A 22046-nucleotide genomic window follows, 5' to 3' on the forward strand; every position below is an offset into this window, starting at 1 on the left:
TTTGTATAGCGCCTTACTAGTCCCTAAGGACCCCAAAGTGCTTTACACATCCACCCATTCACACACACATTCACACACTGGTGATAGCAAGCTACATTGTAACCACAGCCACCCTGGGGCGCACTGACAGAGGCGAGGCTGCCGGACACTGGCGCCACCGGGCCCTCTGACCACCACCAGTAGGCAACGGGTGAAGTGTCTTGCCCAAGGACACAACGATCAAGACTGTCGGAGCCGAGTCTCAAACCAGCAGCCTCCTTATTACAAGGCGAACTCCCAACTCTTGAGCTACGATCGCCTCCGCCATAAAAAGGGAGGTCAAACCAGCTACATTGTTTTTGTCCTTCATTCATTAATTGTTTGTCAGAATATGTCAGAAAATTGGCAACTTTCTAAAGACACCTTCATATTACTGAGGGGTCTGAACCACTCTTCAAAATCCAGACGGACTGAATTTATTGTGCTGTGGAAAAGCACCAAATTCTTCATTGTGACACAGTAATAGTAGGTTTACTGCCACTTGGCTCATCAGTTCATGAATCATTTGCTTCAGCTCAAAATCGATCCATAAAGCATCATTAGTCTCCAGAAATATTATTGCCAAATAAATAAATGGATATTGTCGCAGGAATCAAGCATGTAGCAAGAGCTTTCCTAGAAACCTCTTTCGTCTCTTTGTTCCCTTCTATTGTTCCAGCTTGATTATAAATTCAACCTTGAAGTGGCAACAGCTAATTTTCTTTGCTTTAGCTTTTGATGTTAACTGCAAGCTAATGGCTCTTGGGATTCTTTCTTCCTCTGAAAGGAAATTATCTCAAGAGGTTTTCCATCAAAAACTTGTTTCTTGAGGCACATACTCTCAAAGTTGGTCTCATTTTGTTTTTCTGATATTTTTGATAGGCTGTTGAACAATGCATTTCAAGAAAGCCCAGCAGAGGATGTACTTCCTGAGGCAGCTGAAGAAATTCAACCTGCCAACACGGACGATGATGCAATTCTACACTGCAATCATCGAGTCCATCCTCACCTCCTCCATCACCGTGTGGTACGCTGGAGCCACTATCAGGGACAAACAGAGACTGCAGCGTGTTGTGCGCTCTGCTGAGAAGGTGATTGGCTGCAGACTCCCATCTCTGCAGGACCTGTACACCTCCAGGACACTGCGGCGTGCAGCCCGGATCTCAGCTGACCCTTCTCACCCTGGACACAGTCTGTTTGACCTGCTCCCCTCAGGCAGGAGGCTCCGGTCCATTCGCACCAGAACCTCTCGCCACAAGAACAGTTTCTTCCCCTCTGCTGTTGGACACATGAACAATAACCACATGACTGTCCCCGCCACGAACACATGACCCCACGCTGTGTCACTGCATCATTTCATGTCTGGCACTGATCACCACCTGCACTCATGTATATATCTTTCTACGTAGCACTCTTAATTCTTATTCTCATGTATATATCTCATGTATATCTCATGCACATATCTTTCTTTCTACATAGCACTTTAATTCTTATTGTTTGCACTGAAGCACCGCAGCAAATTCCTAATGTTGTAAACCTCAACATCTGGCAATAAACCCATTCTGATTCTGATTCTGATTCTGATTTAGAATGGTTCCCGAGAAGCTTCACTTTCACTGTGCAATTTTGTCTGCCACCAAATCTCCTGGGATAATAAAAGGTCAACTGCACGAACAACACTGGAATAACTGGAAACTGGAAGAGGCGGAAGAGAGATAGAAAAAGAATAGCAGACCTTTGATAAACATTCTCTCAAAGGAGAGGGCGAGACAATATTTCTGCAAGTTGGACCACTGGCAAAATCAGCCTCCTTATTAGGCCGGTATGGAAAACCATACAATCATGTATATGCTAATCAGGCATAACATTATGACCACTGACAGGCGAAGTGAATAACACTAATTATCTCTTCATCACCTGTTAGTGGGTGGAAGATATTAGGGAGTAAGTGAATATTTTGTCCTAAGAGTTGATGTGTTAGAAGCAGCAAAAATATGTAACTGAAAGGATTGCGAGTGAAATTGTGATGGCTGGTTCCGGGCACCTATAAAACCATCAAAATTGATCCAAGGAAGGAACAGTGGTGAACCAGCGACAGGTTCATGAGGGGCCAAGGTCCATTAACACACATCGGGAACAAAAACTGTCACCTGTTGCCTGATCCAACAGACGAGCTACTTTAGCTTAAATTGCTGAAAAGTTCATGCTAGTTCTAATAGAAAGGTGTGGTATCTAGCTGTGGCTGCTTTGACTAGGATAACGTGCCCCTGCCATGAAGCAAAAATGGTTTAGGAAAGGTTTGAGAAGCACAACAATGAGTTTGAGGTGTTGACTTGGTCTCCAAATTCCCCAGGTGTCAGTCCAATGGAGCATCTGTACGATGTGCTGGACAAACAAGTCCAGCCCACGGAGGCCCCACTCAGAGCTTGCAGCACCCTCAATGATCTGTTGCTAACATTTTCGTGCCAAATACCACATCACATTTTCAGGGGTCTAGAAGAGTCCATGCCGTGGCAGGTCAGGGCTGTTTTGGTGTCACAATAGTAGCTGGTTGAAATTATTTAAAGTTCAATCAGATATTTAACACATGAATTATAGATACAGATAAATTTGTGATTTATAAACTTCTGTTTATTGGCTGACAAAAAGCTTTTTCATGCAAACCCAAAAGTCAACTGCCGCTTTGCTGAAGCATTTTGTTTTCTTTTAACAAGAAAAGGCTAAAATTCAGTGTTATTTTAAGGTCATAGGGATATAGTATAAATATGTACCCGAGAGCTGGCTAGCCATCCTCCGTAGAGTGACTGAAGATGAGCGGATCTGAACTTCTCCACTGTCGAGAAATATCAGGCCATCTGTCACATATTTCAACTCGGAGTCTCGCATCTTCCCCAGAGGGTTTTTGATGGTGAAGTTCTCCACATATTTCTCCAGAGGGTCATCAAGAGAGCCAATCTTCCCGTCCTCCCACAGCTTGTACAGCATCAGCGTTGGAAAAAGTTTTGATAAACTTGCAATTCTAAAAGAGAGATAACAAAGCAATATGATGTGATTTTATTGTAGCAAAAGATAGCTAAGGTTGAAAAGGTTTTTTTAATCACACACTGAGGCATATTGTTTGTATTCCTCCTTGGTTTCCTTTTCCCTTCCCTGGCTTATATTCAGGTTTTCTTGTTTTTTTTTAAGATAGCGACACTAAACATTCCCCCAGGATGAACATGCAATAACTGCTATATTCTGCATTTGCTGCAGTATCACCCATCCATCCATTTTCTTCTGCTTATCCAATTCAGGGCTGTGGGGGAGCTGGTGCCAATCCCAGTTATCAAATTCAGTTTATTACTGAGTGAAATTTATATGGATTGTTACTATTAAAGCAGCTATTCAGGTGTGGATTTAGCTTATTATTCTTTGTTCTTTTTTGCTGAAACTGCCTGTGTAGAAGGCTTTTCTAAGCTTTGAGGCGAATAACTAAAGCAAATACTAACGAGAGTGCAGGATGCATTTTATTGACAGGGTAGGGTAAACAGGGTAACCTAGAGGGTTATCTAGGCAACCGGAGACTGGAATTTTTGCAAGCAGCCAACCATCAACCACAAAGTGATGTGCCATGAGCAAATCACTCCTTGTGTGGATAAGGAGTGACTAAACTTTTTTTTCCAAAATGTTGAGCTATCCTTTCAAAAACCGACTGATCAGTCCAAGCTGTGTGCACAGAAGTTTGAATTTTGAATTCATTTACACTGATATGTGGGTTTGGGATTTTATTTAATAAATTCCTGAAATGAATTTGCAATTTAAAGTATATTCTGACTGAGATGTTTTAATGACTTTGGTCATACTGATAATAATATGATAAAATAATTGGTTTAAATAGTTAATAGTTTAAGAAAATCGAACTGTTAATTAAACAAACTATACTTCAAAGTACACTAATACAAATTTCTCCAGTCAGTGAAGTGGTGTTAAAGCCAAAACAGCCTGTTGAAAAAATTTAAATTCTCCATATTTGGGGCTTATTTCCTTGAACCTCATACCTAAAAACAAAACAACAAACAAAAAAAATAAAAAATAAAGTGCCAAAATACATAAAGTGCAAAACATAATTGGAGAAAACAGGGGCTCAAAGAAAAAGGAAATCTGTCCCTTCAGGCAGATGCTGCCAAAGGTACAAAATCTTCTTCAGCACCATGATCATAGCCAAATAATGGTGATGGACACAGTGTGCAAGAGCAGCAGAGGGAGAAAGCAAGATGACAGCGAGTTATGAAGGAGAGAAAAGTGATAAAGCACCCATTTATCTACTGGAAATCTACACTATTTATTATAGATTTTTTATTATTAATGTATAAGGAAGATTTAATGTTGTAATTGAGGTTGACCTCTTATGTAGAGTCCTTGGAACCTTTTTGAAATTCTTGGCATTCTTTTTAAGGATTCATTCAAGGAATTTGCAGCATTCTTTCAGACTTACCCTTTGTTATCTCTCTGGAGTACACAGAGAGATAACAAAGGGTAAGGTAAGGTAATTATTTTAGGAGTAGAGTATAACATTTTCTAATGCTGTATTCTGAAATTATTTATTATGTGTCCTCTGTTGTAATCTCCTTTGATTCATGAAGTAGTCCAGTAATTCCACTGGTAGTAGGATATTCAGTGCAGTATTATGTTGGTGAGACAACAACATTTTCAGTGGCATTATTTTAGTTATTTTTTCTCATATCCATCCCCAACTATCACTGTTTGTTTAGACCAAACTCGTCCTCAAATCTGAACAACTGAAAAAAGGTCAATTTTTTTAACCATCTTTTATTTTTCTTTCCAGTTTTTCTTCTTTGATTTTAGTTTGCCCTTGTGCTTTATCACGTATCTTTTTTTCTTGGGTTTCTTCAGTAAACCAGTGCATCTGTCACGGGCTGGGTCTGTGACCCAGCATTTTGAGTTCAGTTTTTATTTTTGACGTATGTTATTGAAGATATGTTAAATTCTGGTTGTTGCTATAATTAATTAGGATCTGATTTTCCTTGTACTTTGCTATTCATTGTTTATGTTAAGTTAATTTAGATATTACATCCTAAATTGCTCTGTTTTAGTTCTTTGCTTTTTAGAGCCATTTGTGTGTTCGCCCCCTGTGGTTAGGCCTTTCTTGTTGGTTCATATCTTAAGCTGTCATATTTCATGTCTGTGTGGTTCATATTGTCAACCATGTTTCTTGTCTGCGTCCCGTCCCGTCATGTTTCCTGTTTATTTTTAAAGTCTCGTTTCCATGTTCTATGTGCTTAGTTTACACTTTCCCTATCGTGTCATTATGATTTATTGTGCCGGCTGTTTCCTCATGTGTTTCCACTTCCCATGATCACCCCTTGTGTGTACTTAGTCTGTGTGTTTCCCTTCAGTCTTTGTCGGATCGTGCTATTTTTCCCATGTCAAGTCACAGTTCAAAGATCATAGTTAATGTCATAGTTCACAGTCATAGTAGTCACCGTCATCATAGCTTCCTTGTTAGTTCATAGCCTTAGTCTTAGCACCATAGTTGATTCATAGTTTTCTTTGTGAAGTCAGAGTTTCTCAGTCTTTTTGGGCTCTAGTTTGTTTTCACTTTCTTTTATGTTCCACGTATATTAGCCTGAAATAAAGGCTCGCCTTTTGTTGGAACAGTCTGTCTCCTTGCCTGTGTCTGCTCCTGGGTCCTCCTCACACACTCCACGGCGGTGCAATCTATATACGTCTTTTTCTCAGTAACTTTTGCATTGCTATATATGATCACACTCCTACCTCCATTCTACACTGTCCGTGCTACGCATTCACTGAGGTAGTTCACAGTGTGAGCCCCATTTTTTCTTGGTGTCACCCATAAAAACAAACAAACAACCAAATATTTTTTTTTATTAAAAAATAATTTTTATTTAATTTAATTTAATATGATTAACTTATCAAACTTCTTTAGAAAACGCATGAAGTTGTGTGCAAAAGACCAACTAAGATTTATTACATGCAGGTCGGAGTTACGCATTTTTCTTCACACTATCTAAGCTGTCACAGAAACTCTGATTTCCACTGGTGACTGCCGTGCCAAATCTAAAGCACTGCCTGTCGAGCTACAGATTGCACTGTCTGTGGTGTCATTTTAGGAAGACGGCGTCTTCAGCTTTGATTAGTCGCACTGTGGCTTATTTTGTACCACCTGATTACCGTTGCATCTGTGTTTTCACTCATTTCTACTTGATCACTGATCTTTTTGTACACTCTCAACTTTAAGACATCTTGCAATTAGAGTTTTTTCACATCTTTTGGTATTTCGTTTCAATGTGGGTTAATTTTTTGAAACTGTGGATAGAAGAAGTCCATCAGCACAAAACTGAAGAGCAATTTGGCTCAGTGGAAAGCATGGGTGTACACTGATTTTAAATACATTTCTGGTAATTCATTAGAAAATAAACTGTACTTGTGTATTCGACTAGCTCTTAGTATTTTTCTAACTGAGTGATAACTAAAAATTGGGCTTTGTTATGTAAATAAAGAGAAAACTTCTTAAGTGTGAGACAATAACCTTTTATCATGTAATGATTTTTCTAGCATTGGGTTTTTAAGAGAAAGACTGCTTTACAAACTTGAACACTGGGGTTTCAGATTACAGCATGTATTGGGCAAAGAGGGTCTGATGAAAGACCTTTGACATTTCTATAGTTAAAACGAAGGACGCCAGCTTAGCAACTTAAAGTCCGATTTGGAGGCTTTCATTGATTGACTCATCTGTCTTTCTCAAATCCTCCAGCTTTATACCGCTTTAAAGCAATAAGTGAGGTAACATTTCTAAGGTCTTTTTCATGGTTCGACTATTTCTTTTTGAGGTAAGTGTTAGAGTCCAATTTTAGATACACTGGCATTCTGGAAAATGGTCAATTACTTTAGTTAAACCTGACAAATTGTGACCACCTTTGGATGAAATCCCAAGAGGATAAATTGTGATAGCTTTGGAAGTAGATCTTCGCATCATCCTTAGCTGTTAATGCCAATTTTGAAGGTTCTCCCCTTGTGGGTTCTCTCAGGGTACTCCAGCTTCATAGTCCAAAGATTATTGCTTATCAAATTAATTGGTTACTCTGTGAGTTAGCGCTGTGATAAACTGACAGCCTGTCCAGGATTCACCCTGTGTCTCCACCTATGACAGTTGGGGATATGCCCCATCTTCCCCTCATAAGTGGTTAAGAAAATGGGTGGATTGAAGTTAGCTAATCATCTCATCTGATTAGCTGCTTTTACTACTAAGTACAGCTGAATTAAGCATTCTAAAAGTGCTGTAAAACTTTAACTTCTCACCCTCAGCACTGGCATAGATATTAAACAGGTCTGATGAAAAACGTTCAAGTAAAATAAATAATAATAATAATAATAATACATTTTATTTAAATAGCGCCTTTCAAAGCACCCAAGGACACTGTACAACAGATAAAAACTGGAAATATACACAATGATAAAAATAGAAGATAAAAGTTAAAACATACAGAAATTTAAGAATAGGCAATTTTAAACAGATGAGTTTTGAGGGTGGACTTAAAAAGAGAGAATGAACTAATATTTCTGAGGTCCGGGGGTAGGGAATTCCAAAGTCGAGGGGCAGAGCAGCTAAAGGCCCTCCCTCCCATTGTGATCAGACGAGCAGAGGGAACAGAGAGAGAAAGAGAAGATGAAGATCTGAGGCAGCGGGATGGGAGCTTCATCTGTAATAAGTCAGAGAGGTACGGTGGAGAGAGAGAATGAATAGCCTTGAATGTATACAGAATTATATTAAAATGGATGCGAAATTTGACCGGGAGCCAGTGAAGTTGCTTCAGGATTGGGGAGATGTGGTGGGTAGAAGAAGTCCTAGTAATAACACGGGCAGCAGAGTTCTGGACACGTTGGAGCTTGTTGATAGATTTTTGTGTAAGGCCAAATAATAATGAGTTGCAGTAGTCAATTCTAGAGATAACAAGATTATGGATGAGAATGGCGGTGGCGTGAGGTGTGAGGAAGGGGCGGAGGCGATTAATGTTACGGAGTTGGAAATATGCTGCACGTGTAATATTATTGATATGTGAGTTAAAAGATAATGTGCTATCGAGAATGACACCCAAGCTTTTCACAGAGGGAGAGATAGGGACCAGCGAGTTATTGATGGTGAGAGAGAAATTGTTAATTCTGGATAGCAGTCGTTTAGTGCCAACCAGAAGAAGTTCCGATTTATTGCTGTTGAGTTTAAGAAAGTTGGAGGAGAACCAAGAATTAAGTTCAGCTAGACAGAGGATGAGGGAGGGTGGAGGAAGAGTAGAGTCAGGTTTGGTAGAGAGATAGAGCTGGGTGTCATCGGCGTAGCAGTGGAACTGAATATTATATTTACGAAAAATATGTCCGAGTGGAAGAAGGTAGATGATGAAAAGAAGGGGCCCGAGGACAGATCCCTGGGGCACCCCAGTGGATAAAGGAGAAAGCTGAGAAGTGAAGGATTTTAATTGAATGAACTGAGTGCGGTCAGATAGGTATGATTTAAACCAGGCTAGTGGAGTGTGAGAGAGACCAATAGAAGCTAATCTGCTAAGGAGAATGGGATGAGAGATGGTGTCAAAAGCTGCACTCAGATCAAGAAGGATAAGGATGGAGAGGAGACCAGAATCAGCTGCTATAAGAAGGTCGTTTGTTATTTTTATAAGAGCAGTTTCAGTGCTATGTAGAGGACGAAAGCCAGACTGGAACTGTTCGTAAAGGTTATTATCAGTTAGGTGAAGATGGACTTGTGAAGCAACTATTTTTTCAAGGATTTTTGAGAGAAATGGTAGATTGGAGATAGGACGAAAATTATTAAAGTTGTTGGGATCTAGACCAGTTTTTTTCAGAATTGGGGTAATAGCAGCAACTTTGAAGGAAGCAGGAACAGTTCCAGTGGTGAGTGAAGAGTGAATAATAGCAGATATGAGGGGAAGGAGAGGGAGTAAGCAGGCTTTGACGAGGACAGTGGGGATAGGATCGAGCTGGCAGGTAGAAGGCTTTGATTTATGGATGAGATCAGCAATATCAGCTAAGGATGGAAGTTGAAAAACAGAGAGGAAGTGAGAAGGGGGAGAAGTTAGGACAGAGAAGCTACATTGAGCATTAGGGTCCAGGTCTAAGTGTATTTTATGAATTTTATCAATAAAGAATAGCATTAGAGCATCACAGAAGTTAGATGAATAGAGATGAGCAGGGAGAGAATCAGGTGGCCTGTTAAAAGAGTTGAATAGTGAGAAAAGGGTCTTGGTAGAGTTCTCACTTGAGCAGACAATAGCAGAGTAATAAGCAGATTTGGTTTGACTAATACATTCCTGGTAAAACAGAACGTGGTTATTAAACATATCCGTATGAATAGTAAGGCCAGTTTTCTTATAGAGACGTTCAAGCTGTCGGCCTTTAGCTTTCAGTAGCCGGAGTTCAGGGGTGTACCAGGGTGCAGAGCGAGAAAAAAGTACAGTTCTGGTTTTTTGTGGAGCCAGGGAATTTAGAATACTACTAAGGCTATGATTATAAAAAAGTACCAGGTCCTCTTGAATAGCTAAGTTGTTAGAAGACAAGCAGCTAGAAAAAGCAGAGGAAAGGATATCAAGATTTATATTCTTGATATTCCGGAAAGAGATAATACGGGGATTGTTAATTACAGAGAGGGTCATGTGAACATTAAAGGAGAGAAGTAGATGGTCCGAAATTAGCAGTTCGTCAGCTGTACAGATGGAGGGGGTAAGTCCAGAACAGCAGACTAGGTCCAAAGTGTGGCCCTTAATGTGGGTAGGGAAGTTTATGTATTGTTTAAGGCTGAAGCTATCAAGGCAGGATAGAAGGTCCTTGGTAAGAGGATGGTCGCAGTTATCCACGTGAACGTTAAAGTCACCCAGCAATATTATATTAGGGGAGACAGTAGCTAGATTGGTCAGCAGATCGGCAAAGTCACTGATAAAAACAGAATTAAATTAAATAAATAAATAAGTACAATTAATGCCCCAGAACACAAAGTAATGGTCTAGAAACAGAAATGAATGAATTGCATGTGTAGTGCATGATCCCTTGAGTATTTCACAAACTGCTTGTGTTTGCATGGATAACAAGAGGAGATGTTTCCACTGAAATAGAAAATTATTTGATTAAAAACACAAAAGAAACAAAGAAAATCATGAAAATCTGATCTGCTGCATTTTTTGACTTTGAACATTGTTAGAAGTTATAAATTTTGATCTCATTTCACTTAACCTCTTGAGCTAGTGTGGACTGTCATGACACTGATACTATCCAGATGTGTGCTGGCTGAATTGTTTGGTAACATGATCTAGCCCTCCACCTGTTACCCAGGTAGCAGCAGTGGGTGCATCAAGGGTCAGCACCATAGAAGGCATCCACAACAGGTAAACTAAATCAGACATTTACAGGCAGCAGCCAGTTCCAATAAATAGGCATTCGGCAATCAGCAGCTGGAACTAACAGGCTGCAAGAAACCAATCGAGCAAACTCCTAAAAAGCTTAACGAGCACAAAAGAACGATGTGGTTGTGTGTGTGTGTGGGGGGGGGGGGGGGGGGGGGGGATCTTGGAGCCACTGACAACTAGGAACTAGTGTTTTGAAGTGATGTAGTCAGGTTAAGAGAACTGGAGGGAAAGCCCGAGGACATCTGGCAAACAGCTGCAAGGCAGGTCTGCGGAAACATGAGCAGCGGGCCTGTTGCCAGCAGAGCTGCAGACTGTGACATTAATAGTGGAAGCAGTTGCACTTAACATTTTAGTAACAAAAGATGGCATCAGCTGTTTGGCAATAGATCAGACAGAGGTCATGCCTTCTGAATTATAAATGTGAGACTTTCAATGAGCTTGAAGGAAGTTCACATTTGAAAACACATACATTTGTTATCTCTGATTCCAAGACTCTTGGACTCATTGTATGTAAGTATGACTAGTTTAGAGCTAAATAAACAAACTATAATGATATTAGATTTAAAGATGCTTTCACATTTGACCTTCAGACACTTTTTGATGATTCATGTGGGACTGGAAATACTGCTTATATATTGTGTGCGGCAGGCAAACACGTGATGCACACACTCGACTGCTATATCGGTTGCTGTATTCACACATTTGACATGGACTCTGTATAGGGGAGCTGGTTAGGGTAAAGAGTGGCTAATGCCTGATCTGACATTTGCACCTCTGTCGGGTAACTCCCAGAAAAGGTCGGGGCTGCAGTGCCTGTGTGAAAACAGCTTAATTTAGTTTTGGTTTTAAGAGGATTTCTATAAAGGACCTGCTCCAGCTGCTGCTCCAAGAATATATAATTGAACAGGTAATGTACACCTCATTATCATTATGTCATTATTTTTTGTGGACCAGGGAAGACTATTCTTTTCACCAGCTGTTATGAATATTTCCTTATATTTTCAATATTTTCTTCTTTAACCCTTGTGTGGTGTTCGTATTTTTGTTACTCAGCCAGTGTTCATGGGTCTGGTGGACCCGCTAGAGTTTTGGCTTTCCAAATTAACACTATCAAACAATTTTATGTTAAATTACTCAACAGATGTTTACTTCATCCCAATTACAAGACATATGAACAGCAAACATGGTTGATTTTTTCCCTTTACCTTTGTTAGATCACATTTATGAATTAATGTGCTTCTCGTTTTTCTTTTATATAAAATGTTATAAATAAATCAGTTATAATCAAGTGGAGTGAGTGGAAAGACACAACACATTTACACGTGAAAAAATAATTAATTGTTTAATTTTTCTTTTGAAAAAAACTGAACACGGGTCTCACAGACCCGAACACCATACAAGGGTTAATCAAGCAGTTTAATGAAGTTTGGACTTTTATAGACAGGATCATAAGACCTATGAATGAGCTTTAAGGCACTCACCTGTAGATTGTGTACTCATTTGTTGGTCCTGAGTGAGGGTCGCTGGCATTCCGCTTTCCAAAGTTGCCTGTCCACAAAACAGTGTCATTTAGGATTACGATGGCCGACAAGGCAGGAAGGCTGATAGGGTTGATGGTCTGCCGAAGCAAAACGTCCACCTGGGTGAGACACAGCAAGAAGTGAGTAGTTAGTTCCAAAATATTTCCAGTTAATGAACTTCTTATTCTTTGCTTCATGTTAGAACTTTATTTTAAAGATACGAAGGTGGCATCTATCTATCTATTAGGGGTGCAACAATACTCGTATCGATATTGAACCGTTCGATACAGTGCTTTCGGTTCGGTAGGCATTTGTATCGAACAATACATTTTTAAAAATTTATTTTATCAACTTTTCTTCTGACGATGTTGTCTGTGTTGAGAGCTCAGTGGATCTGCCTTCGACTACTCCGCCTAGGCTGCACTGTCGAGGGCAGATCCACTGAGCGCAGCACAAGCTAGCAAGACAGAAGCTAAGCTCGTTGCAACATGGCAACTGCCTCAACGCTACCCGAAATTGAACCTCCCCCACCCTCATTCAGATCTGGCGTTTGGAACTATCTTGGTTTTCATGTGAAGCATGACCCTGATGGTAAGCGCGTCATGGACAAAAGTAAAACAGTATGTCAGATGTGCCACGCAGTGCGTTAACGCAGTTAGCTTTTTAACGTGTTGACACCGTCCAGGCCCACACACTGGGGTAACTCGTTAACGGAGATTTGCCGTGTTATGGCGTTAACGTCATTTTAACGAGATCAATACTGACAGCACTAGTGAGAACACAACGAATATGAAAGCACATTTATGCTGACATCATCCTAGTGCAAAGACAAGTGGAAGCAGACAAAAACAAGCACGCATGCTACAAACTTTACCCGAGTCATTTAGACAGCCGTTAGCACATGATTCTCCTTATGGGGACCTGATATGATATGCTGCTGAGAGTATACCCCAGAAGAAGCGTATGGTATAGCTATCTTACTACAATAATTAGGAGAAATGACTGAATTTGATTACTACACTACATTAGTATGTACAGGTGAGAGGGTGGCAATGTTAGCACAAGAACATTTTCAATGTAATCAGATCAAATGTTCACATGTCTTTTATCCATTTTCTGTTTGGCTTTGGTGGCTGCTGAGATTACAGTAAAAGAAGCTTTTCTCAAATGATAGAAAATACAAACTAAAGTGTAAATGGCAATCATCTGCTCCACCTTAGATTTACCAGACTTTATGCTCATTTCAGTTTATTTCTGTGGTTACTGCAGTTATGTTCATCCACTACATTGCATTCCCAAATTCTCTAGTGGGTGCTACAGTGCAACCTCCTGGCTACAGTAACACAACCTTTTGCTCAGACAGACTCTCAGATTTTTCATCCACTATGTCTTTAATCTCCCTCTGTCAACTGAACCGACATTTGGTGTTAAGGATTACCGGCCAGCCTGTAAATTTACTCCGACTTAAATGGACATGCTGGAAAAGCGCCTGCAGATTTAAGTCTGTGGTCTGTGCATGACATCACCTTTTCCAATGCTTCTTTTAGACTGGGGATAGGATGCTCCAGAGGTAGAGGCTCTGGGAAACGGGGACACATCATCTCTGATTTGGCACTGCGACCCATTCCTTCATCTGGGTGGTATAGACAGTACAAGGGGAAAAGAGAAATAAAGAGCAGAGGGAGAGGGTAGACTACTGGAATCACCACTTGATACTGTCAGACAGGGCAAGTATAATGTAGTCTAAGTGAGCTGGTGGTTCAATAATTCTCTGCTTTTTTTAATGAACCTTATAGGATCCAATTTCACAAAACGTGCGATACATAACTCTTTCATCAAAAAGCATGTGACCGCGTCATGCATTAATGTAATATTTTAATGGATTTATTATTTCCCTTTTAATTCTAAAGAGCTGATTTCTTTCAAAAGACCTTTCCCATTACTATCCTCTTTATTGATGTAGAATCACATTACATATCTTGTGCTGGGTTTGGTTTACTGCATTAAAGTTCTTAGCTTACCTTACCTGAAGCCGCTTTCTGAGATTTTGAACTTGCAATGATGCTACAAATGCTCCCACTAAGAAAGCTACTGGTACATCTCATAATTACAAGATAAAGATCATAGAGTTATGAGATTGTTTTATCTCATAATTAAGAGATCTGTATATCTTGAGTGTCTCATTTTTGCATTCACATCAGATAAGAAAGAGGCATTTAGTGGATGTACATAAGGAGCTGACTGTAACTGGATAGCACACTGAGGACCTGCTTGTCAAATGATTAATTTGGCTGTAACCAAGTGCATATTAATCATTTGTCCAGAAAGAAAGCACAGTGAAGATTTAAAAAAAAAGCTTCTCCAGTTGCTTTTTAGACAGTTTTAAGGCAAACTGTCTAAGGCAAGACTTGAGTGACTCAAATCACATCAAACACATTTCAGAAGTATAATACTTTTGTGCAATTTGTGTGAAAAATCATATCATGATTTATTTCAACTCTAAAGAGAGTGCTTGAAATCTCAAATAATCCACAGCTCACAGTCTGGAGGCTAATTGCAATATTTAGCCTGACCTAAATAACTATAAAAAAAAAAAAGCCTGTATAAAATCCCTAAATTGTGACTTTTTTTATTTGCATCTGTGTTATAATTAATATAATGTTAATCAATATAAATGTGCTTTGTTTGAGGTTTTTATTCACCGGACACCAATCACGTGCTCTCACCTGGCTGGACTTTTGGCATCTGATATTGCCAGAAGAAGCATCCTGTCATCACCAGTGACAATATGAGGAAGAACACCAAACCCAGCTGGGTCCATTTCACCTTCATCCTGCTGGTTTTAGTTTGTCCTTCGAATTTAACAGCAGCAGCAGCAGCAGCAGCAGCAGGAGCAACAGCAGGGGTTGGCTTATGCACAGACAGACAAGGCACACATGAACACAGTAAGTTGGCACTGAATGTGTCAGTTTGTTATCTTACACCGTCAAATTTACACAGCTTCTCATGTTTTTGGAGTCTCACACATAGGGACAAGATATTGTCTTTAACACTGACTTCAGTTGTACAACACGTGAGAAATCCTTTGGTTAATATGTAAGTGTTTCCTGTTGCAGTTCACAGTACTCACCACCTGATGCTTCACAGGTCAGAGCAGGATTACCAGTGACACAGAAATCTTCTTAGCACACAATCAACATCCTAAACATCTACTCAGATTGATTCTGCTATGTAAGCAATCCCTACACCCCTAAGGCAGTAAATGGTATCCAGCAGAGGTTTTCCTGAGCAGGAGAAAGGCACAGACACGGACTCCCATCTCTGACTTCTCACTCACTGCGCTGTAATTCTGGGCCATCGGTGTTCCGTCCGTCACAATTCAATTTCCTCTCCTGCAGCCACAGGCTGTCGACATCATAATCCCCAGATTTACTCAACCAAAGCAGCCAGGGAAATCTTAATCCCTAATCCCAGTGAAGCAATGCACTTCAGTCTAGCTTCGTCTTGTGGAGCCCACCACCGAGTCACAAGAGCTTACAATGATGGCACCCAGTCAGCAAGAACAAGTAGAGATTGGGTGTTAGGGTATGACTTTTAGCCACAGCATAAGTTGAAAAGTACACTCACTTGGCACAGGAAATTTGGGTCAGCTAGGTTAAGGAATGAAAGAAAATTTGGGGCACTGAGGGGAAAGTACAGTAGATGACCAAGGATATTACGCACTGGAATAATAATAATAATAATAACAACAATAATAATAATAATAATAATAACAACGTATATAACATTTTAAAACACACAGTTTTAAAGTGCTTCAAAGTTTGGATAAAAAACAACAACAACATTCCACATTAAAAAGTAGTGTACATATTTATACATGTGAACACAGTCTTTCATGCATACACCGTCCTTTACACATATATTAGGAGAACAAAAGGCTACAGACAACGGGCAGCAGCCTTTAAAACAAACCACAGATTCATTTGATCTGATAAACTGAGGACGTCTGTTTCAAAGTTTAGGTGCTAGAAATTCAAAAGTCTCTTTTAAAATATGAGCGTGAAACACTGAAGCAAAGACAAGGACACAACTGAACCAATTTAAGCGAGTCTGGAGAAAAGGAGTCTCTTTTCCAATAGTTTTATTTTTTATTTTGTTTTGCGGCTTTTTGAGATTTAGGTCTTTTTCTTTTTTACAGTACTATTCGATAGTTTATGCACTTTTTAATTAGTTGAAGATTGGAAACTTTGGGTTTTAGGGCCATTGTGTGGTCAGCTTAGGCTACGTTCACACTGCAGGTCTTAATGCTCAATTCCGATTTTTTGATCAAATCTGATTTTTTTGTCTGCTCGGACTTCACGTTTCCCAATTTTTGCCTCAAGTTATTTTGTTATTTACATAATAATGTAGATAACCTAATAATTATCCTTATTGCTGTTTTAGAGAGGAGCGGTGCTTCAAAGGATAGTTGCAGATTTCTGTCAGAATCTGCAGATTATGCAGTACAAATAAAATGTTAACGTTTCTCCAACGTTGTCTTCCCAGCAGTTTCACCGGCTGGCCAGGAAGCGTTCGCGATGTCTTCTCGGGCGCTTCTCCGGCGCTGATAATTGGCGTCTGTCTTGTGTCACTGACGTAAAAGACTGATTTAATGCGACTTGACCGTTCACACAGCAGTCGCTTTCTGAAACATCGGATATGTATCGAATTCAGTACCACATACGAAAGTGACCCAGATCGGATTTGAAAATATCGGATTTGTGCCGTTCACACTGTCATACCATGATCGGATATGGGTCGCATAGGGTCAAAAAAATCGGATTTGATGCGCTTTCGCCTGCAGTGTGAATGTAGCCTTAGACTCCTACCTTTTTAAGGCCAGGCCCCCAGGCTCTTATAGTTTCAGTGATTTTTGTTTTGTTAATATAAGTTTATACAGTGAATGTGGCCTCCTCTTTATGTGGTCTTAAACAACAGCTGTCTCTAACTTCTGTATCTATTTAAAACAATGCTGAGATTCCCAAAAAATTCCACATGTCTATTTCATTCAAGATCCAGTATATTAAGGTACCCTTTAAACATGTTTTAAGCTCTATAAATAATTTAGCACTTTTGTGATTATCTATCTCCGCATTCTACCTAATTAAATAATTTAAAAAGTTAATATCAAAATATTATTTGTTTCAAATGTTTCCCTACTGATTACAATGTGTGTCCTATTTCACTGAACTGTTTTCCTACTTATTGCACTGGTCCATCATTGGATGCGAACAAGTTGTAATGTCACAAACTCCTGCTGGTACATGCCCTTGTTCAGGGTGAACTCGCATTTAATATTATGGTAAAGCTGAGCTTTAATTGAAGAAAGCACATTTTGCGTGCAGCAGGAAATCATTATAAACATTTTGAAATATTAATTTAATTCTGTGCATCCTGCTCCAGGAAGCGTAACACTATCCAGTTCCATTAGACAGGGCATGAAAGGAACAGCAAAGAAAAAGCACAATTTACCCTAATGTGAAACTCACTGAACTCATTGAAGAAGTGTAGAAAAGGAAATGCTTTTAATTCAGAGGTCTCACTTTTGAATTCTCACAAAGCACAAAGACTTCTGAGTTGGAAAAGTAACAGAGGCCTTTGATTCAAAGTAAAGTCTCTGGCAGAGTTAAAAAAGGAGGCACTGTCTGACTAGAAAACGCTTCAGCAAGGTCCAACAACAACAACAGCAGAGAGCCATTTATTCACAAAGCCATTACACAAGTGCATCTATTTTTAGTATAAATAATTAAATGAATACTAACTCTGAGGCCTCATCAAATTTAGTAAACCTTCAGTTACTTAGAATCCAGTTTGTAAATGGTCCGTTTTTCATACTAATAGTTGTTTCTAAACAGAGTAAATTATGGTGATAAGAAATTCAAGCTCTGTGAAATTAGCAGTTACTTTTTTGTTAAATTTGTTCTCTTCTTCTTTTTGATTTCATCATATCTGGCTTCACTGTTTGCATTTTAAAAAAATGACCCAAAGTGATGATGGTGCCAAAAGATTTTTTTTTTCTTTATTTATGGCCGTTAATTAAAACATCTCCCACGGCATTTGGAGAGATTTGCTGTGTATAGGGAAAAGTGCAAGAAAAGTGTGAAGATTTATCTGTAAAATGTTATTAATTTACTTAAAAAGTTACAGTACAAAGATCACACTGGAAATTTGATCTAGCTACGTCGGTTCTTGTGAGAAGTTTACATAAAGATATAATGTTTTTTCTTTTTTTGAAGAGAAAATAACTGTGTTTCTATCCATCACTCAGAGCAACTCTTTAGTCCTGTTATTAATGGCTAAAATGGATTTTCCTAAGCACAGTAATGTATTTTGATGATTATAGGTATGATGGAGGGATGTGAAAAAAATTGAAGTGTGAAAGGAAGCTGTGTCTGATCTGGTTGCATAACCTGTCATAGCCAGTGAGTACAGCAGCTGGCCCATTTTACCAGGAAACACATATTTTTCTAACCACCAGAGCATTAACACTCACAGTAGGGTAATGGGTTTTTACAGAACACACAGATATTATATGTGTTTGCCAGTTAGGTTCTGGATGTGTTTGTGTGTGAAGGTTGTGTGTTGTGTTCAAGGTGGCTGCTTTTACCTGTGCTTGAACCCCATCCACAGAGGTTTCTATGAGAACTTTACTCCCTGACTTGCCCATGGTTTTACTGCACCAGCTGTTATATGAAGAAAAATAAACAGAAAAAATCAATTAGTGCTTCTGCGCAGAGCCTGCGTTCTTTGCTGTATTACTGTAAAGTGAAATATTTTTGTAGTTTTCAGTATAAATGAGGAAGGGGAAGTGACGCAACATTAAGGGTATCAATAGCCTTTGTGCTATGGATGAGCCACAGATTTAAAAAAGCAAAACAAAACAACAACTTCACCAATAACAGCTGTAAAATGTAAGTGTGGAGCAAAGCTTGAGTGCAAGACAGTAAATTTATTACAATAGCTCAGAGCTGGAGAAGGAAACTAAGACCTGCAACATCATGAATAAACATTTGAGAATCAGATGACCTTTTGCTGCAAAAGCTCAAAAAGCCGATGAATTTACCAATGAACAAATAATCAGTCAAAATTTATGAAATAGACAAGAGTCAAAAAAGGAAGTGTTAATCACTGATGACCTGGAATGACCTACTTTGTTCCAAGTATTACTTGAATAGTGTTCTATCCATGATATATATATAGTGTATATCTCACAAATGTCAACACTAAAAGGTGAGGTGATCTGTCATCACAGAGAGGGGTGAGACGAGATCAGACTCTCATTGAATGAAGTCATATATTGCACCTGGTTGTGCTATCTATAAAATAAAGTGACTTGAGAGCAGTCCTGTAATAACCTGTCCAGAGTGTGTCTGGTTTAAGAGAACTGGGATTGGCTGGATTCAGAATTGAGACAGAAGTTTAAAGTCTACTTGTTTCTACTTGTCAGCCACACTGACCATGTGCTGTGTTTGCAGTTCTGAGAAAAAAATAACAGGCAAACTCCGAGTTCTGACATCAGCAAGGCATAAGGTTACAAGGATTGAGACCCTGGGATTGAGGAGCGTGTGTCTATAATAACACTGACTGAATGCACACTTACCAATACAATCCAGCCCAATTTATAAATTTATTCCATCAAAATATTGAATTTAAATGTTGTTTATATTTTTCCCCAGACAATGCAGATAGCTACTTGGATCAAGAAAACAGCAGCAAAAGGTGCAGCTTTGAATCCAGCTTTGATAGTACAAATTGCTGCTGGCTTACAAGTAAAGGTAAATGTCAGTGCAGGGTACTGCATTCAATCAAATCATGGAGTAAAGTTTAAACTGCTCTTCCCCACTCTCAAGTGGGGAGCATGTTATCTAAAGGTTCAGTGTATGTTGCGGCTGAGAGAAAGGAGAGAGGCTGATTACTCTGAAGTGCTTTGAGTAACTTACCACTTCCAATTTCAGTAAGCGTATACTATGTCTTTATTGTACAACTTTTATAAGGGCCTAAATCATTGACTACAACACAAACATTTACAAAAGCAAAACTAAGGTTTTTTTCTTTCTTTTTAAACAGAATCTGTTGATTAATTTTTTAAAATTATTTATATATATATATATATATATATATATATATATATATATATATATATGATTGATGTTTCCACAAAGTTATTCCAATTTTAATGTGATGTTATAGCTACATATATACACATACATGTATTGAGATAGTGCTTACTGGAGATTCCTGTGTTTTTCTTTATGTTACACGCTTGCCATTCGACTAAATGTCTTCAGGTCAGTCAAGGATTTTCTGCCTTTGTTCAAAAGCAAGAAGAAGAAAAAAGAAAAGAAAAAAAGCACATCAGTACCAGAAAACACGAGAGCTGATCATAACAAGGCAGGATATACAATAACATTGTTGTTTCTTGTTGAGCCCTGAGTTTAGTGCTAAAATAAAATTCAAGCATCTGCTGATTAATAAACTAGGGTGACACGTGAGGGGGAGGACTTCTGCATCTCAGTCATCAACTTGGATTACTGAATATTTATTGCATGGATGTTGCTTTCTGGCAAAAATGATTTACTGATATTGAATGTGACTGTAAGGTCACTCAGTCAGTCTAGAGAATTACACTGGATTATGCATGTTTACCTTTAATCCTGTTGCAAAGAAGCACACAAAAAAAGATTGTAGTTTGCCCTTCGTCTGTTGGTCTCCAAACCAATTAAAACTAAATCAGATATTCAGTGCAGGGCTAAAACATGAGCTGGCAGTTGGGTCGGTGTACCAGCTGAAATTACTCACTGCTTACAGAGCAGCTATATGTGTTGATGAGGCTGCATCGTTTCAGCAGTGTCATTAGTCTGATATCAGAATTGATGGTTCGGTTGTTGAAAAAAAAAAGCTTCTGCTGATGCAATAAAAAAAGAAAAAAAAGAAACATAGCTTGTTTCAGAATTGCAAAGCTGTTTCGAAGTGCTGCTGTGCCTTGGTAATGCTAACATGCCAATATGGTATATATTTACACAGTCTGTACCATTACCATTGCTGTGTATGGGCTGTCATCTTCTCCACAATGACTCTGTAGGGTTTGCTACATGGACTTATCAGGAAATAGAATAGAATAGAATAGCCTTTATTGTCATTGTACAGAGTACAACGAAATTGGAGTGCCACTCCCTTGGTGCAAGTTTCAATAATAAATATAAATGTAAAATATAAAAAGTACAAAAAAAAAAACAATCGTAAGTACTCAAACAATAGTATGTACAATATATACTATGGAACGCCAGGACTGCCATAATGAATTAATTAAATACACCATTAAATAATTAATTAAATGTGGCAATAATTAATTAAAATTGGAATTAATTAATTAAATAAATAGTTATGACACATGTAATTAATTATTGACACATTTAATTAATTATTTATGTATTTCACATTTTAATTAATTATTGACACATTTAATTAATTAATTATTGACACATTTAATTAATTATTGACACATTTAATTAATTATTTAATGATATATTTATTTATTTCATTTTGGCAGTCCTGGCACCTGGCTCTCATCATGAAATAATTTTATCTGTCAGCCTCACCCATCAAACTCAGGGGGCGGGGTTAACGCTGATCGAGTCAAAACCATTGCTTTGGCCTGGTGGCCATTGTTTCTAGCACACAACAACCGGCATGTGGAAGCTAACAGAACTGAGCTTTGAAAAACCCTGTTTGTGTGTTACCAAATACCGTTTTAATATTTTTTTAGCCGAGAATGTAGTGGTTTAATCTTCATGTGTCTGGTCGGTTTGTCAAGATACAGCCTCTTTGCAAAAGTGTTTCGATGATTTCGGAGATGTCTGCCCAGTCTCACGGCAAAGCGTGGGATAGACCCGCTCGCCTCGCAAGCAATCCCACCGACAAAGCGCAGGCCCCGGTACACAGCTGTAGTAACCCCCGCTGACTTCTTTTACTGAGGTTATATTTATCGGTGTTTTATTTCCTGATGTTCTTATGTGTCCTACGTGTTTCAGTCGCCAATTCT

At 38.9% G+C, this 22046-nt stretch overlaps 1 protein-coding gene across 5 annotated transcripts in view; it reads right to left on the minus strand.

Moving 5' to 3' along the window:
* lactbl1b (lactamase, beta-like 1b) overlaps positions 1-22046 on the minus strand; it is a 30916-nt gene that overhangs the window by 3516 nt on the left and 5354 nt on the right. For 2 of the 5 annotated variants that reach the window (XM_026167130.1, XM_026167131.1), the window contains 6 exons: positions 20234-20312; positions 18612-18687; positions 14692-14875; positions 13492-13598; positions 11927-12084; positions 2790-3037 (listed from right to left, as the gene is read on the minus strand). In XM_026167130.1, coding sequence (XP_026022915.1) covers positions 2790-3037; positions 11927-12084; positions 13492-13598; positions 14692-14875; positions 18612-18671 — 757 coding nt within the window. In that variant the 5' untranslated portion in view covers positions 18672-18687; positions 20234-20312. Of the gene's footprint in view, positions 1-2789; positions 3038-11926; positions 12085-13491; positions 13599-14691; positions 14876-15095; positions 15737-18611; positions 18688-20212; positions 20313-22046 lie in introns of those variants that run through there. The other 3 variants (XM_026167132.1, XM_026167133.1, XM_026167134.1) reach the window with 3 other exon arrangements.

This window comes from Astatotilapia calliptera, chromosome 5 (assembly GCF_900246225.1).
Source record: "Astatotilapia calliptera chromosome 5, fAstCal1.2, whole genome shotgun sequence".
NCBI classification, from domain to species: Eukaryota; Metazoa; Chordata; class Actinopteri; order Cichliformes; family Cichlidae; genus Astatotilapia; species Astatotilapia calliptera.